Source organism: Taudactylus pleione, unplaced genomic scaffold, assembly GCF_031769625.1.
Source record: "Taudactylus pleione unplaced genomic scaffold, aTauple2 ptg000015l, whole genome shotgun sequence".
Classification (NCBI taxonomy): Eukaryota; Metazoa; Chordata; class Amphibia; order Anura; family Myobatrachidae; genus Taudactylus; species Taudactylus pleione.
In genome coordinates this window covers 22837343-22858031 of record NW_028284417.1, presented here as the reverse complement: position 1 = coordinate 22858031, position 20689 = coordinate 22837343, and the positions used below count along the sequence as shown (strand labels likewise).

The following is a 20689-nucleotide window of genomic DNA, read 5'->3' as shown; positions in this document are numbered from 1 at the left end:
GTGACAGGAGATCGGGTTGCGATATTCAATCGTTTAGGACGCCCATGCCTTTTTGCGCATGTCACGCCCAAAACCACCGGGTTTAACTGTGTAAAGTGGCTAAAACCATCTAAAGGCCTGGTTAGGGCGCCCAAACCATGGACTTATCACACATTTCTTCTTGCCACTGTAATAGGTTGTAGGCAGAAATGTCAGCACCAACGTCTCATTGCACCTGAACGGAGCAACAATTACATTGCTTCGTGGGGTGCCCATTACTAACAGCCGAAGGCAAAAACAACTGAATTTCCCCCAGAGAACCAAAGTGCTCTTATGTGGTGGGGAGAAGTGTTTCCTTTTCACCTTTATATGCAGCTACAGGAGCCTTTAAACTATTATGGACATTGCACTTCTTTAGGTTCTAAAGTTCAGCTTTACAATGCTGTCATATTACATCCACCTAAACCGAAATATGTCAGCTATATAATCTAGTATACATTCTGCACATAATACTGATGGCAGGTGAGTGAATCCATTGTTAGTTTTCAGACAACCATCATAGATTCCAGCTGAGTCCTATGCAGCATATTTCATGTGCCCAGTCTTAAACTGATAGCCTGGCAATTCTGACTTTTAAGCCTCATGTTCTGGACAGTTGAAATATTGGAATTTTGAAGTAGTTACTTACATATTATACATATAACATGCAGCATATATGTGTGATACTATACATAGATAAACAGATATATATTTCTCTTTATACTTTCAGAACTACCTCCATTCAAATCCTGATTCAGTCGTTCAATTAACTGCTTGGGATAATATTTGGCTTTTGTTTGTCCATTTTGTAGTGCAGCCCCTCCCTTGTGTTCCTCCTTTTCTACAGTGTAACCACTCCTCTCTTTTCAGCTGAGCTGTTTCACTTCATTGCTCCCTCTCTGCCTACTCTGCAGTCCCACTGTCTCTCCTTTCTGTAGACTAAAAATAACTCACTTGCATGCAGTGTTTTCACTTTCAAGCTATTTTCCTGGGCACTGCAGTGTTAGGCTATGAGTAAATGAGAACATGATACTGAGAAAGTGGAAATACTGCTTTTCACCATTTTAGCCAATCCAACCTTTCTGTTCTGCCTTCCAATGTTCTTGCCCAACTACCCTCTCCTGCCATGCAGCAGGTCATCCTTTCCAGCTTTCTGTGGAATGGAAACAGCTGAAGACCAGAAATGTGTAGCCCCACCTCTCTCTGACACAGTATCAGGCGATCAGGAAATAGAAGAAGATAGACCGAGTTGAGCCTGCTCCTAGGAAGTAATTGCAGTGGAGGGAAAAGTATGCATTTCTTATATGGATCTGGTAATAAATGAGGATCCATTAGCATTTCACTAATCTTGAAGCGAGACACCACTGATATCTGTGAGTGCTTTGGCTTGGCTTCCTTTGAAGAGGTAAACCAAAAATATAAGAATATTGCGGAAAGGCTACAGACTGACAATACTGGAATTGCACATGAACAGCTGAGGACTAGCTGTCCTGAAGAATAGTGAATGGAGCACTGGAATACAAGGGAGGAAATGCAGAATAGAATGTGGTTTGTGAGCGGATTTCTGCACAGTCTGCTACTGCTGAGGCTTCGAGTAAAGGAATGGATGCAGCCTTGTTTTGTTTATCCTCCATAGTAAAATTGGACGAAAGGAGGCAAGCAATTGTCAGGCAAGATTGTGCATGAATATATGACGCATTGAACACGTGAGACCAAGTCAAGCAACAGATACCCAAGGACCTACCTCTACCTTCCAAAGCTAAGAATCTGTTTTCCGGTGTCCATGTGAGTCAGGTACTACTTAATGGAAAACATTTCACAAAATAAGTTGCATTTGCAGCATGTGAATTCCTGATTTACAGGTGTACCACTGATGATTTGCACTCTGTTAACATACAGTAGGCATATCTCTCAGCAGGTACTTCAGATCAAGTATATACAATTTCTATGGCTGGACACAAAAACAGCACCTTTTTTTTGTAAGCATTTTTGTTGCACTGTAAAGCTGGGTACACACTGGGCCTGATTCAGACCCGGACGCTAAGCCGCGAGCGAACGCTATGGACAATAATTGCATGTTTGAGCATGCGTAAATTTCCGCATGCGCGAGTCACTCACTGCGCTCGGGAATTGTGTGCTCGTAGTACACAGACTGGACGCTAATTTGAGTGACAGTGCCGTTTGTGGGTGGTAACGGGAAGGTGCTTGTGAACAGGCGAGTGGATGTGCGGATGCAGGCGTGTCTGGGCATCTAAACGGTGTTTTAGGGGTGTGCATAATTAGCAAAGAAGTGTCATTGTACACGTCACTTGGTTGTATTTAGACAGCACTGATCGCAGTGCTTGCGGTGGGGTAGAGTCTACTTCAAGCGCTGCACTTCCTGGAGATGACGTGTGCTAAGAGAGAAAGGTGGGCGACTTTATACTGGTGTGCGTTTTCTCTGCCGTCACTCTCTAAAGCATAGAGGACGTCCTTCCACCAGACAGTGCGATCGCAACATTTGCATATCTGACCCCTTTTGGCTGCGTTTGTTTGCGGCTTAGCGTCTGGGTCTGAATCAGGCCCACTATACGATATGTCGTACGATCCTATGTAATGGGCTCCTGCAGGTCGCTAGCATCATTCCTTGTCGGCCCTGCTGCAGGGTTGACGGGGATGGCACAAACAATGCCATGCTTCAGAATGCAGCATGACACGTCCCTACCTGGCATCGGCAAGTGTATATGCATTTGCCGCACGCAGGGTCCCGTCGCCGGCGATGTCGTGCTGGGTACACATCCTGTAGTGTTTACCCAGCTTTTAAAACAGCATTATCTTATCATTAACATATGTTAAGATACATATTCCTGGCCTCACCACACGACAGACTGCTTCATCCTAACACTAACACTAGTGCTTCTGACCCCACTTTATCCAGCTAATGAACTGTAGCATTCAGAAGCTCATTTAATGGGATATGATGTATGTAACAAAATAAATTAGACTGCAGTCAATTAAACTGCTGTGACATTAGTGACCCTGCCCTTGTTTGAATACACAAGTGCATTTTTGCATAGCATTTTAAAAATTTGGGTCCGCCAAATGAGTAATCTGTTATCATTTGGAAAATTAGATAGATTTGGCTGTGATAATGAATTTATGCTTAGATTAGGGTCTTTATTTAAAATGGATTAACAACCAAATGTGATATGTGAATGGGTTCAAATTTAGGATTTGTTTTTCAGTTAGACCAATTATTTTTTATATTACCTTGGTCAAATAACATTAGAGAAGAAACTCACCTTGTTAAACTAAGGTATTTAGGACAGAACATTTTGGAGGCCCTCAATTCATTACCATGAAGATATATATGTAGATATACCTATAAAACTGTCTTTACTGGTCTGTAATTAAGACAACATTTTCATTAAAAGATGAATGAGGAAGAGGATATATGAGCAGTAAGAGTTTATTAAGAACAGATGGGGTATCTACCCAGGGTATGTAGGGTAACTACCCAGGGTATGCAGACAGTGGCGTAACTAAGGGGGGTTGAGCAGGGCGTGTGCCCTGGGCGCCGTGGGGGGGGCGCCGCCGGCCACCCCTAGTTAGGCAGTGTAGCGCCGACCGCAGTGAGTGCGGTCAGCGCTACACATTTACACAGGAACGGCACTAGGCTTTCCAGCGCCGGTCCTGTGTTGCACAGCTGAGCCCCTTCCCTCCCCCTGGGCGCTTACCCAATAGCGCCAGGAGGAGGGTGGGAGGCGGGCTCAGGCTGTGCTAACACACACATCGCCGCCAGAGCGGCAGCGATGTGTGTGTTAACCAGCAGTCAATGAGAGTCAGACGACTCTCATAGGCTGCTGCTGCTTCTGCACACACACCACCGCCGAGCGGCAGCGATGTGTGTTTGAATCAGCAGCCAATGAGAGTCAGACAGACTCTCATTGACTGCTGCAGCGCCCACTGCAAGAGCCAGGCTGGAGCTCACTCATGAGCTCCGCCTTTCGTGCTGAGTGCGCCAGCCCGGGAGGATTGAAGTGCGGCGGCGGCAGGAGCGTGGATTCAGGTAAGTGTATTTTTATTTTTTTTTAACGTGTCTGCACTACTGGGGGCAAAACGGGGGAGGGGTTGGCTACTACTGGCACCATTAATGGGGGGGACCTCTACTTGGGGTGGGGCACTACTGGTGGCTACTACTGGGGGCACTTCATTGGGAGGGGGAACCTCTACTGGGGACTACTACTTGGGGGGGGAACTACTACTGGGGGCACTATATAAGGGGCTTACTACTAGGGGCACTGCACTGGGGGGACCACTACTGGGGGTAATAATAGGAAGGACCACTACAGGTAGCACTGTATAAGGGGCACTGGGTGGGGGGGATCACTACTGGGGGTCTGCATAAGGGGGACCACTACTGGGGGCACCACTATATAAGGGGCTTACTGCTAGGGGAACAGCACTGAGGGGGACCACTACTGGGGGCACTAAATAGGGAGGACCACTACAGGGGACACTATATAAAGGGCACTGCATAAGAGGGTACCACTACTGGGGGCACTATATAAGGGGCACTGCATAAGGGGAAACACTACTGGGGGCACTTCATAGGGGGGACCACTACATGGGGCACTGCATAGGGGGGGGACCACTATTCGGGGCACTAAATATGGAGGACCACTACAGGGGGCACTGGATAGGGGGGATCACTACTGGTGGCACTGCATGGGGGGGGACTACTGCTGGGGGGGCACTGCATGGGGGTGCTACTGCTGGGGGCACCACTATATAAGGGGCTTATTGCTAGGGGCACTGCACTGGGGGGACCACTGCTGGGGCACTAAATAGGGAGGACCACTACAGGGGGCACTGGATAGGGGGGATCACTACTGGGAGCACTGCATAGGGGGGGGACTACTACTGGGGGCACTATATAAAGGGCACTGCATAAGGGGGGTACCACTACTGGGGGCACTGCATTGTGGGGACTGCTACTGGGGGCACTGCATAAGGGGGAAACACTACTGGGGGCACTTCATAGGGGGGACCACTACATGGGGCACAGCATTGGGGGGGAACCACTACTGGGGGCACTGAATAAGGGGAACTAATGGGGAGCTGTATAAAGGGGACCACTACTGGGGGTACTGTATAAGGGGCACTACTATAGGCCTGCATAAGAGGGACCACAACTGGGGACATTGCATACTGGGGGTATTGTATAAGGGGCACTACTGGAGTTAAGGTGCATATGGATAGGAATGTTCTGAGTGACGATAAAGGGGTGTGTGTCATGTCGACACGCCCCATTTTTAAGTGACCACGCCCATTTTTCACCACACGCGCACAAGGGGCAGTGGGGGGGCCTCCATATTCAAATTTGCCCTGGGCTCCAAATACCCTAGTTACGCCACTGTATGTAGATTGTAGTCAGTGACAATGTTGAGATTCATAATGTCGACATGGACAGAATATCAACATTTGTATTAGGGTTAGACTTACCTTAAAATCACAATATCAACATTCTGACCATACTGACATGTCATCAGTGTCGACATATCGAATGTCAACATGGTCAGTGTCGACATGTTCACTGTTGATATATGAATGGCAATCTAATATAGTGAACCCCAACCCAGAACACAGTGGGGCTCCTGCAGCTGATGTCTGAAGTGACCGGGAGATATTACATTGTTTGTGTAACCAGCCCGCGTTGGTTGCGACGGCTGCATTCTCGCAGCCTAATGCACTGGATTAGCCAAATTTAAGTGGCTTCTCTCGTGCTAAGTGCCATGCGCGCTACAGTTAAAGTGCTTCACCCATGCTAAGTGCTGGGTGCACTGTAGTTAATGGGTTTCTCTTGTGCCAGGTGTGCTGCAGTTACGGTGCTTCTCCTGTGCCAGGTGCGCTGCAGTTACGGTGCTTCTCCTGTGCCAGGTGCGCTGCAGTTACGGTGCTTCTCCTGTGCCAGGTGTGCTGCAGTTACGGTACTTCTCCTGTGCCAGGTGCGCTGCAGTTACGGTGCTTCTCCTGTGCTAAGTGCTGGGCGCACTGCAGGAGTGTGCAAGCAGATATCTGGGATAAGTACTAACTCGGGGCTGGTCGACCAAAACAATTGAATAGCTCCCTTCCACTTTACACGGGAGCAATAAACAACTGAATCGCTTCCCATGAGCTAATTCACTGACAATTTAATAATGCATATTAACAATGCAGCATGCCAGTTACATATTTATATGCGCGCTACAATGTAATCCAAATCTATTAAGAACGATTGTTACTACCAGATACAGGGCCTGATTCAGATTTGGGATTAGATTAAGTAACTGCGTATCTGGACAAACCATGTTGCAATGCAAGGGGTGTGAATCCAACAATTGTTTTTTGCATGTGGGATAAATAATGGCTGCTTTTGCATGTAGCTCACAAGTGCTGGACAGCCTAATGGAGCATACACACGGTCAGATTTGTGAGATGAACGATTTGACCAAAGTTTTGAACGATTTGAACAATTGAACGATTTTTGACTGTATTAAAGTGAATGGAATCGTCCAAGTCTGACTGCAAACACATCAGATGTCAGATATCGTTATCTGACCATCGGGAACGCGCATCGTTCATGTATGTCAGATTTTAGTTCAGATATGAACGACTGAACGATTTTTAAATCGTTATCGTTCATATCTGAAGGAAAAATCTGACCGTGTGTATGCACCATTATTGTTACACTGCAATTTAGATCTCAGTTTGGACACCTCCCTCCCAAATCTAAATCTCTGCACATTATACATCTGCCCCACCTGCACTGCAACATGGTTTTACCAAGATGCACAGTTACTTGCTCTTTCTATTCCCAACTCTGAATCAAGCACATAGGGCATATAAAAAACGGCATATAATAGCTGTGGTCACTTTTCCAACTTTAAATTTATAAGGCCTGTGAAAATAGTGAAATTATCAATATGGATAATTTAATTCGATTTGGACTATAGATTAGCTCATTTCCAATTGTAATTAAGACATATTAAAGAGGTTTTCTTCTTGAATGCTCGTGGTTAGGCGACAGGATAGGTGGTAGGGTAATGTAGTCTTTATGTCAGTAGGAATGAACTTCAGCAGATCAGTGGGTAATTGAATTTACTATAAAAGCAAAATAGGCTCTTACCTGCTGTCATCATAGCTAGTCTGATGTGTCTGCGTATTGCATTCGTTTGGAACTCCTACATTTGCTACATATAAATATGTAAATTAGGTAGTATAAATCATTGTAATACAAGTTAGCATTATTGCACTTTGGTTTCAAAGTATATGTAGTATAGATTTAATTTGCACCATTTTGTGCTCTTCACAATTTCCTGTCCACATTAAAAAGTAGCTATCATACACACTAGGTTCTGCTTTGACTGTAGAACACCTTTCATTTTAAAGATCATTGAGCTCCTTGGTAAATGGGACTTACATACTATCTACAGAGAAGAACTCTCTCAATCATAACAATATCATTAACTCTGCTTTGATTTTACACAGTGTGTATGTAAATTGGTTAGGCAACTTAATTTTTTAACAAACTATTTGTTCAACCTCTACATTAGAAAATCTTTCCTGATCATAATAAAAAAAAATTTGAGCCACACTTAATATAAAGCCATGCCAAGCTTAACAGTAATATATTCTATTACATATAGTGGCCAATAATCAAGGAACTGCCATGATTATTAAGTACCCATATTGGTCCGGATATATTTATTTTAATGAAAATATACCTGCTATGTACTAAAGGAAACTCGCAGGGACAGCGGTTTTGTAGAAGTCTTTCACTTCTCTGGGGGAAGGTAACAATGTGCATGCGCATGTGTCAGTTTGGCTGTGGGAGAGATCAGAAGCTCTCTGTCCAGCTTGTAGGCCTCTATAGGCCTAAAGGAGTTATTACCAACTTCAGATGGTGTAAACTAACGGGGTCAAACTCCAAAAAACTTTACTTTTCGGAGTTTGTTACATAGGGGTCAGATCGTAGTCCTCATTCATAACAATGGGGACTGCTATCTGCAGTGCTAATTAGCACTCTGATGATTTCTGTGTAATCTCCTGCATTCTGCTATCAGTACATAGCAACAATTTGTAAAATTATGCAGAAACAGCAGTTTCTACATCATTTTATGAAAAAAAAACAACTTGATAAATAGGCCCCATACAAACAACATTCAGGAGTTCTAGCTGTTTCTAGCTGTAAGGAAATCATTTACAGCCCAGGGTTTAGGGTTTCTCATGGACTGTAGACTCAGGACAAGGTTTGCTTGTAAAAGCAAACACAATATTTTATTTTAAAAAGTGGTATAGATATAACAGCAGACAGTATGTCTGCTGCTATATCTATATCACTATCTCATTAGTTTAATTTCACACTGGATTGAAGTGACTCCATAACACACACATATATATATATATATATATATATATATATATATATATATAACGTTTTTATAAAGTACCAGTATATTCCGTTGTGCTTTACAGACGTTAACAAAACAGTAATAGAAAGGTAATAAAGACTTGGGTATTTATCAAAGCTTAAAGAGAAATCAAATTGTGAGAAATAAAGTGCCAACCAATCAGCTCCTTTCATTTTCCAAACACAGCCTGTAACATGTAAGTTAGAAGCTGATTGGTTAGAACTTTGGACCTCATTCAGAGCCGGACGCTATTTGCGGACACTCTTTCTGAAAAAGGGGCTGGCTATTTAAATTGAGCGCTTGCTCTTTGCGGTCTGTTGACGCCTCTATGTCTGAACGAGACTGAAAGAAACGCCCCCTGGCCACTCGCATCATACGTCATCTCCGCTATTTATTAGATTAATCGAGTACATCGAACGGCGTATGAACTGCTCGCTATTCTTGTGGTAGCATTTTCCTACCGCAATCATGCGAGCAGTTCAGGCTAAAAGACAACCAAGTGACGTGGTCGATGACGCTGCTTTGTTAATTATGCACACCCTTAAAACGCTCGTTTTGACCATTTGGCACGCCTGCGTTCGGATCTCCACTCCCCGTTTTCAAGCACCTTCCCCTGTTACCACCCACAAACGCCTCATCCTGTCACTCAAATTAGCAGGCATTCGCTATTTTGCGAGCACACGATTTCCGACCGCACTGACTGGTTCACGCATGCGTATTACAACCCATACGCATGCGCAGATGTGCGAACATCGCTCGGAACGAACGAGCGGCCGCTTACGAGCGGCTCTGAATCAGGCCCGTTATCTCTCATTATTATATCTCTCTCCATGCTTTGATAAATACCATAAAAGACAAAGTGTTTCTTCCAATTGTACGCGATGTACTCGCAGGTGCGAGTCATTGCGTCAATGAACCTGCTTGGCGGCAGCCTGGATTCGCCTAAAAGTGCTTGCAGCCCCATAGGGCTCTGAGCAAAATTAAGCGAATTCAGGCTCGAAGTGGGCCGTGACAGGTGCCGTTGCCGGCATTTTAACACAGTTGCAACAGCAACTCGCACCCTTCGCATGGATTAAGATTGACCCCAAAGAGGTAAGTGTCCTGCTCACAAGCTTAAAAGTTTAAGAAAATAAGCTTTGAAAAAGTAAATAAATGTTTTGTTGAACTGAAGGCTGATCACCACTGGATACATTTTGTTTTGAAAATAGCTATCATTAAAAAAGTGTGCCTGCATCTCCCAGAAGTAAATGGTGCATATTTTACACATTACCATGAGCATTTTTTTTTTTTTTTTAAATGTGTTCACTTGTGTTTAAAAGTGGAAGTGTTCTCATAAAATGCTACTGTTATGGAGCATACACACGGTCAGATGTGTTAGATGAACGATTGAACAATTTTTGACTGCATTATGGTGCATACACAAGGTCAGATTTTTCTTCAGATCTAAACTAACGATTTAAAAAATTGTTCAATCATTCATATCTGAATGAATATCTGACATGTCTGAACGATGCACGTTTCCGATGGTCAGATAACGATATCTGACATCTGATGTGTTTGCAGTCAGATTTGGACGATTCCATTAATTTTAATGCAGTCAAAAATCGTTCATAGTTCAAATCGTTGGTCAATTCGTTCATCTTACAAATCTGACTGTGTATATGCTCCATTAAAATGACTGAAATCGTCCAAAACTGACTGCAAACACATCAGATGTCAGATATCGTTATCTGACCATCGAGAACGCGAAAAGTTCAGACATGTCAGATTTTCCTTCAGATATGAACGATTTTTGAAATTCGCTATCGTTCAGATCTGAAGAAAAATCTGACCGTCTGTATGCACCATTAGCAATATTTTATTAAGCAATCCCAGAAATGGCATTAGTAACAGTATTCTGGGAATGAGTACATGGCCATCACACACTCACAAACTGATGGTCCAAATAAATTTATACACAATAGTAAACCGCTATGTAAGACAAAGTGCAATGTAATTAGTTCAGGCATAGTTCTCCTAAATAAGGTGTCTCAAAGAACTATTTATCAGATTGGATTTGAGCCATACTATTACACCCTGCAAATTTCCTGAAGCAACATATTTGGCATACAAAGGTCAACTGAGGGCAGCCAAGCCTCGCTGCGCCTAGGCAATGTCTAGCAACAGTGGTGCATGGATGTGTGAGAAGCTGGGAGAGGAAGCGAGCAGAGATTCAGACATGACCCTGACTAGCATAAAAAAGTATCATATTTAGTTACGTTGTATATTTCAATATGTACTTTCTGATGAGCTTTATGTATTGATTTTTCATTTGATCTGCAACACTTATTGCGCCTCCTTCTTAAGTATTTTAGTACTTGGGTTTTATAAATCGGGACTATACACAATTATTTAAACTTTATAGGCAACAATACCACTGCAAGTAATGCGGTCATGTATGTTGTTGCCTGCTGTAAATACTTAAAACTACCCCAACATATACCCCATAGCTAAGAGGGAGCGGTGTGCTGCTTGTGGTTATGGGCGGCCCCAGAACGTCCGGAACAGTAACTCCCTCCCTAACAGGGACAACAACGGTGGGGCGGCGGCGAGGGGGGCACGCAGCACCGGCACGGCTACTATGTGAGGCGGAGCGGGCGGCGGCTACATAGCTGAACTTAGAAGAACCAGCAGCGCCGTGACTGTGAGCCTGTCTGTGAGTAGCAGCAGGCACAGGACGTGACCCTCCCCGAAATGACGTGAGCTGAACAACGTCGGAACGTGGCATTGTGGATAGTGACGCTGAGTGGCGGTGTATGAGGGAGAGTTTGTGTGTACGAGACGGAGCGGGGTGTGAATATGGCGGACGGGGAGGCCGAGAGCAACAGCGGCCCCGGCCCCGGCCCCGACGTTGCCGCCGAAATCCCCCGTTTGGAAGAGAGGCTGAAGGAGCTGGAGAGCCGCCTGCGGGAGGTGGGAGAGGACGAGGTCGTGCAGGCGGCCAGCGACTACTGCCAGCGCTTCTGCCAGGTCAGTTCTGGGGAGCGGGCGGGGGCTCAGGGCGGGTGCACCGTGCCCATCGCCCCACTCCGCCTTCACCGGGCATTGCGGGCTTGGACCGGCGAGCGGCTTCCCCACTGCTGTAATGGAGGCTGTGTAGTGTGCTGGGCGGGATCACTGGCTCCATTGTGTGTTTACATGGTACATACATGTGCAGGCCTGTCATCCTCCGTGCCATCATAGGTCAGCCGTGTCCCCTCCTGCCTGGATGCTGTGCTCCCTCCTCTGCCAGTGGCGGCACACGGCTGATTGGGCGTCCTCCAGCACAGGGCACTGCACGCCCAGCCTGGTGCTGCATGGCACGGAGGACCAGTGTTATGTGCCCATTGTGGATGCTGCTGGGTGCATGACCTCCCTGGCTTCATCCCGGCTCTGACAGACAACATCCTCCATACATCTCCCCGCCCTCCTGTTCTGCAGCCGCCCGCCTTCTGGCACCTTTGTGTTATCCCAGCCATATCGGCCCTGTAATGCTATGTATGGTACCGTGTTATGTATTGTATCGCTTTCTCCTCCCATCGGAGGGTTCTGTGATAGGATCTGCAGAGGGGGAGCCTCCACCCACCCGGTCACATTGCAGCCTGTGAGGGTTGCATGCACTGTGAAGGGGAATGCTGGCTGCTGCTCACACCTCCTCCTGTCTCCATTCACGTTTCATCCAGTTGCTGCTGCACTAGCAGCATAGACACTAAGGGGATTATCTATTAACCCCCTCAATAACGTGTTTCCAGCTTAATGCTTTCTCTCATGTATTATCAGCATATTGCTTTACTTGGTTTATTTCCATCTCCCAGTGTCCCATCCCAGCTGCTCTGCCCTCTTTGTTGGTCTAGGTATTCTTCTTCTTGGCCTACGAATCACAGGATGCAAGCTAAGCTTGGTATCTACTATAGCAAAGTGTCATTGCTTGATAGTTTATACTGTTTAACTGTGTGTAAATGTAATAAATACATTTTGCAAAAACAAGTGCAGATTTGTGCAATAGGATGCAAATTAGGCGCCTGTTTATCAAGCTTTATTATAATTATGTAGAAACTGCTACTTCTGCATAATTTTATGAATTGTGGCTATGTACTAATAGTACAATGCAGGAGATTTCACAGAAATATCTGGCAGAGTGCTGATTAGCGCTGCAGATCACAGTCCTCATTATAATCAATGGGGACTGCGATCTGACCCCTGTGTTCCAAACTTGGAAACCAAAGCTCTTACAAGCAAGGAGGAGAGAGAACTTCCAATCTCTCTCCCGCAGCCTCTTGCACTCTGCGCATGCTTCCTATGAGGAGTCCTTTACAAAAGTGAAGGACCTAGACAAGATGTCGGGATATAACCTGCGTGGACAGTGGTTACCGCAGCCGCTGTGAGTTTCCCATTGTACATAGCGGGGATATTTTCATTAAAAATGGAAATATCCACAGTGAAACGGAACTTTAATAATCGTGCCAGTTCCGGAGATTATTTAGTACATAAACACCTTAAGGACGGTATTCAATAGTTTAAACCTCCATCACTCCCAACTGAGTTTTTCAATTGTTGCTCCTGCTGGGCACGATCAGCTGCCGGCGCTGACTTTGCAGCTTGCACGCCCGGGTGGGTGAGAGCTGAAATGTTCGAAAAGTGACTCGTTTGAGCGCCCAAAAGGCACTTTTCGCGATCGCGCCCAGCACATCGGTCAGGTGCAGCTGTTTTACGCGACTAAACTCTTTGGATGAGATCGGCATCAATTGAATGGAGCCACGCGATCTCCTGTCACTTTAGACGCGAGATCGAGCGGACTAAAACAATTGAATACCGCCCTTAGTCTCTTTTGACAGTGACATTTTAAAGTAACCAAATACCCAAACTTCCTACCTCTGCTAAGTAAATTACAACACATTCTTGTAAGCAGAGAGTCAAAATTAACACTACATAAACTATATAACAAACATTGACCTTCAAGAATGAGCGTTTGAGATGAGTGAAAGAGCACTGATAAGCATATGTAAATTTATGTAGTCATGTAAAAAAAGACAGTACATCCTAATTGTTTTTACATAAAGACAATCATCTAGTCCAGTGGTTCCCAAACTTTTTTGAGTCACTGCACCCTAGTGTATCAGCATTGTTTTCACAGCACCCCTAAGCCAAAACTTTGTTATTGAGAAATTCAGAAAAAATTTTACTGAAGTAGTAAATTGTGCTTACCTGTCATCCTTAAGGTGCACACACACATACCGATATACTTACGATCCAACAATGTGTCAGATTTCCCTTGAAACTCTCCCCGGCAGCTCAGCGCACGATCTGCACATGATATGCTATCCAATCTTCATCGATCTCCTGCAACCAGACTTTTTTATAGTGCATTGTGTCCTAGACTGTCAGATCTGCCGTACAGCACGGCAGATCTGACGATGCGATGTGCGACCTGCGGGGGAGCGCATCGTTAGAGGGGATTCACGATTTGGTCATTTTTTACCCGATCTGTTATTCCGTTATGTCAGAATCGGCCAGATCGGGGAAAAAATCACTGTGTGTGTGTGGGCAGCTGTAGGGTCATTTATGTGGTGGTGGACAGGTTTGTGCTTCTGTTTGTCCACATATTTACATTACATTGACCATAAGTTATTGACTTGGTGCTGGACCAACAACCTGAGGCACCCCTGCAAGTGTCCCAAGGCACCCCAGGGTGCCTAGGCGCACAGTTTGGGAACCACTGATCTAGTCCTTACCAGGTCCTACAACTTGAAAAATGTAATATCATTAGAGAATTTGCCCGTAACCGATTAGTTTTTCAGTGACCCATAAGATAATGGAAAAAAGTAATGTGTGAAAAAATATGCATAATTGTTTAGTAGTATAGCCACCTTTAGCGGCAATAATTTAACCATTTTCTGTGGGAGTTGATCAGTCTTACATCCTATTTGAGGAATATTGGCCCATTTCTACTTGCAACACCTCTTAAGTTCATAGATTTGTTTGCATTTGATTATGCACAGATCTCTTAATTTCATAACATAGCATCTTAGTTGGGTCGTGGTCTGAACATGGATTTGGCCATTCCCAAACCTCATGTCTGTGTGTTTTTTTTTTTTTTTTTTTCAACAATTTAGTTGCAATTGCTTAGAATCGCTATACTATCCAATAAACCAGTTTTAGCCAAGATTCAGTTGTTGGTCAGGTAGGCTTGCGTTTTTCTGTAGAAGACATTGGTACAAAAAGAACTTTGTAATGAACTCATTGATTGCAAATCATCCAGGTCCTGCATATGTAAACGACCTCAAATCATTTCCTCTCCACCATCATGCTTGATAGTTGATATGATGTTCTTGCGGTGATACGCTGTTTGGTTATAGTGTGCAACAACATTTTTGTCTAAAAACCAAACAGCTCCACTTTGGTGTCATCTGTACATGGACATGGTTCTAGAGAATTTATGTATTTTTTAAAATTCATCTGAAGCCCCGTACACACTGGACAATGTTTTTATGGAGCGATTTCTGTTGCAGTGGACCTGACGGGGGTGCTGGCATCGGCGGGGGTGGGTGGGAGCATGCCGCATTCTGGCATCGTTATCAATATTCCCAGATTGAACTGTTTGTACAGTTCGACTGGGAGTATCGTTAGCAACACGCGGGAGCTCGCATCGTTCATCGGTAAATGCATACACACTGGACGATTTGAAAGATATATTGATATTGTTCACATGAATCGTCCAGTGTGTACGGGACTTTAGCAAACGTAAGCCATTGGGTGATTCAGTTAAGCATGTTGTTGATAGCGCTTGGAAGGAGTTCCCGGAGCTGTTCAATTTAATGCACTGTTAAGCAGACTAAAGGATTTCTTCTCACCCCCCTGAGGATGCGCGCAGAAATCGACTAAAGTGCCAGCCGCAAGGCTTTTTGACAGTCTTAGTGTGGCACTAACAGCCTTGCGACCGGCACTTTAGTCTGAGAATTGCGATTCTCGCGACTAAACACCCAGATTATGTCAAGAGACCTGGCATTTTCTGACTTAAGTTATAATAGTGGGACTAAACATTACGCTGAATTGAATAGCTCTGGGACCAACTTTCCAGTGCTATTCACATTTGTCCTCATGTTTTGGGGGTCTTTTTGGAGACATGTCCTTTAAAGAATGCCATAGTTCAGGATTTTCTGTTTTGTAGTTGTCATGCATTTTTTACCCATAGGATGAAAGCTGAGGATTGCTGGATTTGAGAGTCCTTAGAGCATCATATGTTTTCATCTGATAAGCAATAAGAATTTTCTCAGTGATCAACTCAGATGTCTTTTCTCCTTTTATAGGTGTTCACACAATCATGAATTCTCCAGCCTGAACTGCTGTAGGATATGCTTTAATAGAGATTTGTTAGCACTTCCTGATGATTAAATAATCAATCTTAATCAAATTATATTTTTTTATTCATCTGGCAACAGTAAAGGTATACATACACTTTTTCATATTTTTTTTTCTTTGGGGTGAATGCAATTGAATGTGATGTTGAATAGTGACGTGAATGAGTGCTTGGAACTAATCAATTGGCCGCACTGTAAACGCCCGACTAGAGGATTTCTGCTCACACCCTCCTGAGGTGCGAGCAGAAACCTTACTAAAATTGTTCTGCGATGCTAGTTGCGGGTTTACCCTGTGCGCTAACAGCATCGCACCAAGCTCTTAAGCCACTATTAAACCCCTGGGACTAGGCTTGGTAAAATCTTTATCCCGACTAATGTGCCAGTCGCAATGCTGACAATTGAATAGCTCCAGGCACTCATTCCCGGTGCTATCCAACATTGCATTCAATTGAATTCCCCCTCTTTGTGGGGTCTTTTGTTGACAAGTGTTTAAACATGGGTAAACATTTGCTATATTTCTATATATGCTTATTTCATTATGTACTAGTAGTTGCCTGTGGCTTCACCCACGTGAAATCACTTCTGGCAAAAAAGGTTTCTAGCTGTATTGCTTTGCATAGGGGCCCTGTCGCAGGAGTGGCCCATGTGACCAGAAGCACTATACAGACTGGTGGCAACAACGCCTTCACCCACCACTCGCACCAATGTCACTGTATGCCCTGTGCACAGACTATGTAGCCTCTCCTATTCAAGTTAACGCAGGCCTAAAGCACCTCACCTTTTACCTGCCACGAACGTGTGGTGTTCACTCTAGGTCCAAAGCTGTGACCAAAAAGGGGACGTGGCCATGAGGAAACGGGGCATGTCTTTAAGATGCACCCCCTATTCATCACTATTGGGGGTGTGCTCGGCACTTACGGACATGAAAAGCGCTCATGTCTCTGTGAGTAGATGCCGAACACATGTGCCCGGCATCAATTCACCGGCAGTAATCGTTATACCTCAGTTTTCCCCACCAGTGGAACACTGCGGCCTGCGGGTTGGGAACGGCACCCGCAAGCTGTTTTAGCATGGTGCCGCCAAGGGGGCAGGGCGCATTCTGCCCTTTGAAATCAGGCAGGACGCAGCGCCCCGCTAAAACAGCATAGTGGGAACACTACCCATGGTGCCACACTATCTCTTGCATTGATGTTAATCGTTTTGTTGTTGTTATTTCTCAGCTTTACCAAGACTGATCGAGATGAAACAAAGTGCAGGCTATTTCTACTACAAAATGATGCAGATTTCATAAAAATTGGTTCAGTTTTTTTTGCACCAACTTGGAACAAACAGACACAACATTCTTAATATTAGTATAGATTTTCAGGCAAATAAATCTTCACTAAACTTTTTGGGCCAAATATAATCGGGTGAGAGATTAGCAATAAACTCAAATTGGTCGAGTTTTATCTTCAAAATGGGGAAACATCTGGATGAGAGTTTAAATCGTGAGGTGTTTTTTTAGTCTAAAAACATGCGAGTTTGCCTGTGCTCAGACTCTTGGGGCATGATCCAATTAAACGCGAAGTGAATAGCGCCGGGAATGAGCTCCTGGAGCTATTCAATCCATCGCGATGTTAGGTCGGGGAAGGCTTGTTATAGCTCATAAAAACAATGTCACATTAAAGGATCAGTCCCAAATTGATGGTGAAGATGAACATAATCTCTTGTAATCGGGTTCTCTGAACACCTTCCTTGAAACCTTTCGAATAATTGATGGATGCTTTTTTTTTTTCTCAGCGACCCTTCTATTATTCCCTAGGATCGTACTGGAATAGACAATCACTCCAAAAGAATCACGCAGACATAATTGGCCAAAAGGCCGTTATTAATTAACTTGAAATGTATTCATTTTTTATATTGAATAAAATAAATCATTGATTAATAGCAAGAAATCTATTTGATTAGCTTACATCAAATTCCAATCTGGTAGTATGCTCAAATGATTATTGGATTTGTTAACATTTCCACCACTACACCTTGGAGTGAAGGAACAATATGGTGAACTTTGAGCATTTGACTTACACTAAAACACAATGCATTTTGTCCTTAAAAGGACTTCATCAGGGGTATCACAATTCGATGTGTAATTCAAATCACACTTAGTAACTGGGTACGAATTTTTCTCAACCACAACTTTTAACATGAACAGATCCTGACATAACCAGTATATATATATATATATACATATAATACACACAGCCATGGCCAAAAGTTTTGAGAATGACACAAGTATTGCTTTTCACAAAGTTTGCTGCTTCAGTGTTTTTAGACCTTTTTGTCAGATGTTACTATGGTATACTGAAGTAAAATTACAAGCATTTCATAAGAGTCAAAGGCTTTTATTGACACTTACATTAAGTTTATGCAAAGAGTCAATATTTGCAGTGTTGACCCTTCTTTTTCAAGACCTCTGCAATTCACCCTGGCATGCTGTCAATCAACTTCTGAGCCACATACTGACTGATGGCCGCCCATTCTTGCCTAATCAGTGCTTGGAGTTTGTCAGAATTTGTGGGGTTTTGTTTGTCCACCTGCCTCTTGAGGATTGACAGCAAGTTCTCAATGGGATTAAGGTCTGGGGAGTTTCTTGGCCATGGACCCAAAATTTCGATGTTTTGTTCCCTGAGCCACTTGGAGCACATTGCCATAAGGCAAAAGTGATAACGATCATGCTGGAAAAGGCATTGTAACCAAACTGTTCATGGATGTTTTGTTACCATTCTTCATGGCTGTGTTAGGCAAAATTGTGAGTGATCTCACTCCCTTGGCTGAGAAGCAATCCCACACATGAATGGTCTCAGGATGCTTTACTGTTGGCATGACACAGGACTGATGGTAGCGCTCACCTTTCCTTCTCCGGACAAACTTTTTTCCAGATGCCCCAAACAATCTGAAGGGAATTCATCAGAGAAAATAACTTTACCCCAGTCCTCAGCAGTCCAATCCCTGTACCTTTTGCAGAATATCAGTCTGTCCCTGATGTTTTTCCTGGAGAGAAGTGGCTTCTTTGCTGCCCTATTTGACAACAGGCCATCCTCCAAAAGTTTTCGTCCTGTGTCATGCAAACAGTAAAGCATCCTGAGATCATTCATGTGTGGGGTTGCTTCTCAGCCAAGGGAGTGGGATCATAATATGCCAACCTCATTTGCTTCTGATCAGGAATGAACATTCTCTGAACCCATCTTACTGACACCTTGTGCAGCCCCAATTTTTAAGTCAAAGTGGCTTGAATTTGGGTAGATGAAATGCCAGTAACAACTTCTAAATGTTAAATGGTCAGCCATGACAAAGTTGTGAACTTTGTTGACTTCCACAGGCCTTCTGGCACCATCTTCACATGACTGCCTTCCATATCTGAATTCACTGCACCACTTTTACACTGCATTATATGATGGCTCAGACTCCCCTAATGTGTTTTGCAAGTCTGGGTGAATTTCAGTAGGAGTCATCTTCTTCATTTGCAGATATATTTAATGACTGCTCAAATTCAACTTTTACTGGTGGTGGTCCGTTTATTATTCAACATCTGCAAAAATAAAAGAATTGTGCTCTAGTTTTCCACAGTGTTCTACTAAGACCTCTAGTACATATGCGTACATACAGAAGATCAATATGGGCGACATCTACTAGTATGTCAGGACACAGACTTTTTGATCTACCCTCGTATGTGGTCCTCAATGAAGTTAGTTATTTTATATGGTGTTGCGTAAATAGATCAGTGAAAGACCTCAGGATTGCCCTTTGATGCCATATAATTTTAGAGCGCTTTTTGGATTACATCCCTTTGATGTTTGTATCGCCTATGCCCAAATTGATTATTGATGTTTATTGCCCGGGAGCTATTCAATTCAGTGCTCTCCCCAGGCTTTCTGCGGGCGCATCGCCCGACAGAAACAGCCTACCGCTCGGCACTTCCCTTTCCCCACCCCAATGCACCGCATTCCCGGTCACCCTCAATGTGTCCTTGTTGCCACGGATGTCGGATGCGACGCCGAGCTGCACAGACGGTACATTCTTCACATTGGAGGCTCCATGTCCGCCGACAATAAGGACATGTTAATGAAGGTTCCAGGTGACTGGACACAGCGCATTAGGGAGAGGGGCTGGGCAGGGGACACAGCATTGGGTCAGGGGAGAGTGCCGAACAGGGGATGTGGCATTGTGGCGGGGGGTAGTTGTCAATCACAGTGCAGGGACGGTGTCAGGCTGGAGGGCAAAGATCCCTCCTCCTGTATAAAAGTTCAGGTGGGAACAGTCTCCTGAACTGATTAATGAGAGCCTGCAAGTGGAGCCAGTATCTGTAGAGCTGTATAAAAAAATATATTCTGTGTAGCCTGCAAGTGGGGACAGTATCTGAGCCTCTAAGAAGAAGAGAATTAAAATATAAATTGTTATTTAAAGTTTAAATCATAAGGCCAGGTTTTAAAACCTTTTATTATTGTGAAGGCCCGCACCCTGTCTCATTGATATTGATACATAATTCCTAAACCCACAACCCTATACCTGTGATCTTTAGCAAAGTCAAAAGCAAGTTGATTTTTCTAGTCTTTCCATGTGCTAACCAGTTCTGAATTTTAATAAACACAAAAATGAGTGTTTCTGCTAGGCTCTTTTAGCTCGCAGGCAGCAGTGTCCTGGGGTGGGGTGGGGTGGAGTGCTTGCCGGCATCTATTCACGATGCAGAGAGAGCTTGGGGTTAACCCAGCAACTTCGTGAGTGCTGGACACGCTCCCTATAGTGATGAAAAGCTAGGCGCATTCAGAGCGCATGCGACATCTGCCCTGCCCCACCTAGAAGGAACATTAAATATCAGGATATCAT

At 44.2% G+C, this 20689-nt stretch overlaps 2 protein-coding genes across 2 annotated transcripts in view; one reads left to right on the top strand and one right to left on the bottom strand.

Annotated features, from left to right (window-relative positions):
- The window catches only part of CGA (glycoprotein hormones, alpha polypeptide), a 69004-nt gene extending 57267 nt beyond the window's left edge, over positions 1 to 11737 (bottom strand). The window contains exon 1 of the mRNA XM_088471995.1: positions 11639 to 11737. Coding sequence (XP_088328121.1) covers positions 11639 to 11670 — 32 coding nt within the window. The 5' untranslated portion in view covers positions 11671 to 11737. The remainder of the gene's footprint in view (positions 1 to 11638) is intronic.
- ZNF292 (zinc finger protein 292) overlaps positions 11137 to 20689 on the top strand; it is a 44050-nt gene continuing 34497 nt past the window's right edge. The window contains exon 1 of the mRNA XM_088471983.1: positions 11137 to 11459. Within this exon, the coding sequence (XP_088328109.1) occupies positions 11289 to 11459 (171 nt within the window). The 5' untranslated portion in view covers positions 11137 to 11288. The remainder of the gene's footprint in view (positions 11460 to 20689) is intronic.